At 39.1% G+C, this 6,440-nt stretch overlaps 1 protein-coding gene across 1 annotated transcript; it reads right to left on the reverse strand.

Moving 5' to 3' along the window:
- Window positions 1-1,123: 1,123 nt before the first annotated feature.
- On the reverse strand, window positions 1,124-1,594 carry LOC112501630 (prostatic spermine-binding protein-like). The gene has a single exon (XM_025105317.1). It carries the CDS (start codon window positions 1,592-1,594, stop codon window positions 1,124-1,126), a length of 471 nt encoding a protein of 156 aa, XP_024961085.1.
- Window positions 1,595-6,440: the final 4,846 nt, after the last annotated feature.

Raw genomic sequence — 6,440 nt, forward strand, 5'->3', positions numbered from 1 at the left:
CATTTCACCATATAAATCATTGTCTAACCAATATCTTAGATAGGCAAGATGTTCCATGGGACAAAGATTAAACTCAGACACTCTCTAGAAGCTGTGTTCGCCTTCATAGTCAAAGAAAATAAATCCAAACTCAAGCTTTAGATGCACGGTGTTGGGAATGTAAGGATCCTTCGCTGGCAAAGAGAGGTTCAGCATTGAGATTTTTGACTTCTTCAAATCCTCAGGACTTCGTCCAAGGAGAACTTTGTTTCATGTTCATTCCTCAGAGTTGGTCCGTCGTTAGGACTTGAAGGTCTTCTTCTTCCAACTTTCTTCAGTGACGGCTTTGTAGGTACAACAACGAATTTAGACATCTTCTTGATTAGCTTATTGAGGATGTACCTAAGTATTGGCTTGTGCCTTGACTTTGACCACTGAATGGCTTGGCGGATCTCCAGCCATTCACTATAGCTGTACAGACCTAGGTAGGAAGGATACTCTGTGACAGCTTCAAGATTATCTCTGGTGACGTTTGAGATGCGATGAGGACTTATTCTCTTGTTCAGACGATCTTCGCTCCACTTTCTGTCTCGGTCGTTCAGCTTCATTGCCTTTTCTTGTTCAGCTTTTGCAATGGAAAGTAACATAGCTTGGGCCTTGACAACTTTCACCATGTTTTAGACCTTTTCTTTAGAAGAACTTGAGTAGCAAGAGACTTGGTCAGCTTTATGCCATCCTCAATCTGTTGTCGTTGAAGATTGAGTTTTTCCTCAGGCTTGAGTGCCTCGAGTCTTTCAGCTTCAGACAGGAAGTCAAACTCACCACAACTAGAGGTACGAAAAGGGATTTTTACTCTAGTTTAGTCGAGTGACTCCTTAAGCTGAGGCATTTGTTGGTTGCTAGGACAAATGGAGTTTGGGTTTTCAAATACCCATTCCTCTAGCCAACCGCAGGTAGTAGAAGTGATAGAAGAGAGTTGACAAAAAGAAGTAACAAGAGCAAACCTGGAAGATTTTGTACTTTAAGGCACAACAAGTTTGAAGAATACCTTGAGATTTCCTTTTTCATCAACACCTTTGTCTTTCGATGCGGTGTTCTAGTTCTTTGTAGATGTCTCCTTCTCTTTTTCTTTCTCTTTCTCCCCCTAGGATGTAGAATCTCTGAGAGAGACTCCTTTCAGAGCGCTGGTGGGTTTGTGGTACTGAATCTTGAAATCATCATCATTGCCGTTTTCATCATCATCACCACCGAGATCCTTTCCAGCGTCAGGAAGGGTAGAAGAATCATCGTCATCTTCATTATCATCGTCTTCATCATCATTTTCCTTATCACCAGCATCCGCTGAAGGGGTGAAAGGAAGGTCTTCATTATGAGCTTCAACATCAGCTCTGACGGCTTCATCAACGAACTCAGCTTCATTATCTTCATGGGAGGTGATGGTTTCATCAACAACCTCAACGTCATTAGCTTCAGCTCTAGTAGCGTCAACTTCAGTTTCAGTTGTGGGGATAGCATCAACAACGTCTAAATCTTTCTCCCCGTCTTTGTCATTAGCATGACTAGAGAACAGCTTATCAAGACTTAGTGCTATGATGTCCATCCGCTGCTCAAGCATGGTCAGCAATTGAGCCTGAAAAAGACCAACTTCGAGAGCCTAATCCAGTTGTAGGCGATCTGTTGCTGTGAAGGAGGGCGTAGGAGCTGGTACTGGATGTTGGAGGAGCTCTAGTATCTACTGCAACAGCTCACCATGACTGGCAAGCTGAGCATTTGCTTCATCAGTTGTGCTGGTTAAAGCAGATATAGCCTCAACATTAGTGCTTATAGCAACTTGCACCGCATAAAGCTGTTCCTTGACCTCTTGAATGTCATCTTTGACAACTAAGAGGTCAGCAAAAACTTCATCCCTGAGAGGCATGCCTTTATGGACTTCATCCATCTTTACAAAGACAGTCTCTACGGTGGGGAGTAATAGCTTCACGTCATCGGCCATGTTATATTCATCTTCCATGGATGGCGTTCCTTTGTCGCAAGGACCTGAAAAAGAAGATGTTTGAGCATAATATAGCTCGTGGTTAGAAGAAATGAAGGGGAAGGATGGAGGATTACTTGAGGGTTCATCAGCACCATCTGAAGGATTGATGTTGGTTCTCTCCAGGTTGCCTTCGAGAGGAAAGGCGTCCATTAACTGAGGTGTTTCGAGAGGAGCAACCTTAGGTTCTGTGGTGGGTGCTTCATCATCAGTGAGGACAATCGCTGATGAGTCATAAGCACGTGTCGAGACCAAAGAAGGAGGAGAAGAGAAAATGGCTGAGACTGGTGGAAGTGGGTGTTCAACAGTGGCTATGTTGATATTAACACCTTCAGTGATTTGGGTCATTGAGGGGGTTGGGATCGGAGCCACAGGTACGACAATAATTGTAGAAATCACTGAAGAGGGAAGAAGGACATACAAGCACAGTTGGAGAAAATGAAGAATGTGCAGGCACAATTACAGAGAGTACATCTTCATTCTGCGGCTTATGAGCCAAGATTATGGATCCAAGCTTGTAGATGGGTAGGTTGCTTTATGTGGAGTACTTGTTGCAAAAGATCTTGGCAAACACCTTGGACAAGAACCTGGTGTAAGGTACTACCTTCTTCCTTTGGTGCATGTTCAGCTTCAGCACCAGATTCAAAGATCACACCAGCAAAGTTTATTGAGCGTTGGCGAATGACGGAGACTTCAATGTTCAACGCAACTTTGGAGGCTTGATCTTGGCCACCAGTCTTGCCTCCCATACATTGGATGAAATGGGAAAACAAGAATTGCCAAACCGCAGACATGTGGTTCTTCTCAATATTTGAAGGAGACTTGAGGAGATCGTTGCATTCCTTCTTTGTTGGCCAGGCATAGCCAATATCATCCAAGCAAGAGATGATATCTTTAGTGGAAGGGTCACTAGAGTAAGGACCCTTTGGAAGACGTAGGGTGGTCCTTAGCGTGGCAACGCCAAACTGACAGTCATTCTGTTGAACGTGAAAGAGATTTTCTCCACCTACTAACCAGTCTTGTCAGTGTCATGAACAACTTCAGCGGTGAGCCAGAACTACTGAAGGACTTCCTTAACCATGATTGGTTCATGGGAGATAGCATAGGATATAGGGGAGTTCCTGAGGAAAGTAGCAGCTACTTCATAGTAGGACTTGTTCGCCGGGATGTCTAACAAAGCCACATGGTTGTTTGGCTTGAAAGACACATTGTCGATTGAAAAGTTCACGTTCTTGGCAGACATTTTCTGTTGTAAGTAAGAAATAAGAGATAAAAGATTTTTTAGTAATCCAATATATAGATGTGAGCTATTAAGTTTTGAAACAATAAAACTTCTTTTGGTAAATCCATAAAGAAAATATTAGGGTTTTTCAAGAAAAATAAGTGTATTGAAACCTTAGATTATAGCCAAGTAGGAGAATGTGTTAATAATCTTTATGTTGGTTATTTAAGAGAACAAGATCTTAAGTAACCAAGCAACAGTTTCTTAGAAGAAGAAGAATAGATCAATAAGAAAGAAAAGATATCAATCTTTCAGACTTAGAAAAAGAATTTGAGGCAGAAGTTCGACAAAATTATTTGAAAGCGTAAGGCAAAAATGAGTGTATAAGTCTCATATTTATGGTAGAAGGCGAGAGAAAAAGAATTTGGAGAGAGAAAAATACGACTTTTAAAGTTGTACAATGATGAAAGTAGCACGTTCTCATCCATGATTGGATGGAATTTTGAGGGGTCGCGCATGTCAGAACGATACGCGCATCTCAAAAAAATCGTATCGTTTAAATAAAATGTCGTCATAAAACGTTTCATTTTCAATTTCTTTTAAAACAAAAAGGTTTTAAGAAATTCAAAAGCCACTTTCTTAAGAATATGAAAGGTTTTTGAAAGCGTTCTGTAACATCCAATTTCTAATATGCCCAAATTATTTGCTAAATATATTTAACTATTGGTTTAAAGAGAATCTATGATTTAGTGGGAGTTGGGTTTGAAATTTTAGAATTATACTTCTTAGGAGTATATTAGAGGATTTGGGAAAATTTCACGTCACATAGTTACGTAAAACTGATTTTCTTAGGAGATCTTTTCTGGAATATTGTTGTTAGATGTTATATATTATCTCTTTATGAACGTGTAGGTGAAAATCTCATAGAAAACGGAGGTCCGAGCGAAAAGTTATGAATAATTTAAGTTTTGATGGTCAAAATGGGTACCTAGCCGGGCCAACCCGGCACAACTCGAGTTTTAGCATTATAAATTGGATTTTTGGCCCATTTTTATTGTCATTTGAGTCCAGAACTCACACACACTAGAGGTGCGATTTTCACACACATAGGCTTGATTCAACTCAAATCAAAGAGAAACTACAAGATCTTTGAAGGATTTGATCATCAAGTAAGGTATAATCTATTTTTGCACTTGTTTTTGGTTGACATTCTTGTTATATGGATTGCATGTTSAGTTAGAGTTAGGGTTTCATATGGGTTTGATCTTAAGTGTATAAAATGAGTGCATTTTAGTGTTTATGGCATGAAATGGTCATTAGATTCAAGAGATTATCAAGATTTATGCAAGTTCAACATATGAACTTTGACTTGATTAAGTCAATGATTTGGGAGATAATATAAATGATAAAATAAAGGTTGGATTTTAGTTTTTTATGTCAAATATGTTATATTAAGTTGAGATTCAGAATTTGGAATAATTTGGAATCGAAATGGTTTGAGAAAAATGTTTGAAAATGATAATGTTGATTTAAGAATGCATTGAAAGTGTGCAGACTTTGAAAAACTGTATAAAATCATAGAAAAATCCAAATGAGGTGAGTCTAATTTCCTTAGTTAGATAATTTAGTCTAGTTTATTTCTTATTTTATCATCAAGTCATGAATTCGAGTTTAAAATGGGCAAAATAGTTCTGCATGCAGCAGCTGTACATAGAAATTTAGGTAAAGTGTTCAAATAGGATATGTGTATACCATGAGTTTCTTATATTGGTTACTTATGAGATTTTGTACATTTACTCCAGGGGGTAATTAGGACATATTTTGATGCTTTGGAAGCAATCTAAGTGTGGTGGCTTGGACTTGCTTTGTGAGCTCATTTTGGAGCTTTTCGGTATTATACGGTTGCCCGGTGAGTTATATAGTTAATTGTTACATGTTGATTTGAACATATATATTTTCATACGAATGTTTTTGGTCTTGAATTGAGTCACACAATCTTTACTTGTCTTTGATTCCGTCTCTTGAGTTTATTCCATATTACTATCTTGGTACATCGGTTTGCTTCCCGGATTCAAACTCGTTGTCTTGTTCCTTGAATTGTACGCCATAGTACGGGTACTACTTCGTGTGGCACGCCAGAAGTTTATGGTGAAGTCAAGATCCCGGGTTGGACGGGTGAGACTTTTTACGGTTGTGAATACTCATTGCTCGAAGAGGAGGAAGAGCAATAAGTAGGGAACCTTGGCACATACCCGGTAGAGGAAGGCGGGCAGTGCGAGGTTTCCCGTAATGTACGGTTCTGATTCGTACTTTGGCATGAGCCCGAGAGGTGAAGGACGGGGTGATGCACTGTCCTCGTTATGTTTACCGATTTGATCTCTTGATTCTTGATATTTATTGGTATTCTAACGTTGCTGAATATATTTGGTTGTTGATCATATCTCCTTGTTGTATTGAGCATAATGGTATGGTATATTATGGTGATTTGAATATGGAATCCTATGATCTTAGCATCCGGTACGTAATTGTTCACTCGGTTTCTTGTAAGTCTTGGTTTGCATTTGGATGATGTCTTGAACTCTTTTATTGATAAGAGTTTATTATGTATGTTTATAAACATGTGCGATATTGATATGTAATACTTAACTATTTAACTCACTAAGCGTTGGCTTACCATTTAAGTGGCAACCTCTCTCTCAGGAAAGAAGACGGATAAAAAGAAAGAACCCATTGTTTGACTCGAAGATTTATCGGGGAACTTGAAGATTACGAACTTGCTTTTGGGTAAATAGTAGCTTATTACTATATCTCATAGATGTAGTAAGTGTAGCTTATATATAGTCTTGTTCCGGTTATAAATATGTCCCGTATTCTTTTGCTGCTAAAATTCGGGTTGTAGGTAAAAACTCTGTTATATCCGGGTTGGAATTATGTTTCGGGTGGTTTTATCACTAAAATATAATGGATATTTCGATGTTTTTCTAGAAAATTAATATCCCATATTTTGAGGTTAATCAATGTTATGCCCAGATCTGTGTGTTTCAAAGGGTTGGTCCATTTTCATCGCCTCTGGACCATTTCATCGCCTCTGGTCCATTTTCATCGCATCTGGTCCATTTTCATCGCCTCTGGACCATTTCATCGCCTCTGGTCCATTTTCATCGCTTCTGGACCATTTCATCGCCTCTGATCCATTTTCATCGCCTC

The sequence above is a fragment of the Cynara cardunculus genome, unplaced genomic scaffold (genome assembly GCF_001531365.2).
Source record: "Cynara cardunculus var. scolymus isolate 2C unplaced genomic scaffold, CcrdV1 Un_Scaffold_347, whole genome shotgun sequence".
NCBI lineage: Eukaryota > Viridiplantae > Streptophyta > Magnoliopsida > Asterales > Asteraceae > Cynara > Cynara cardunculus.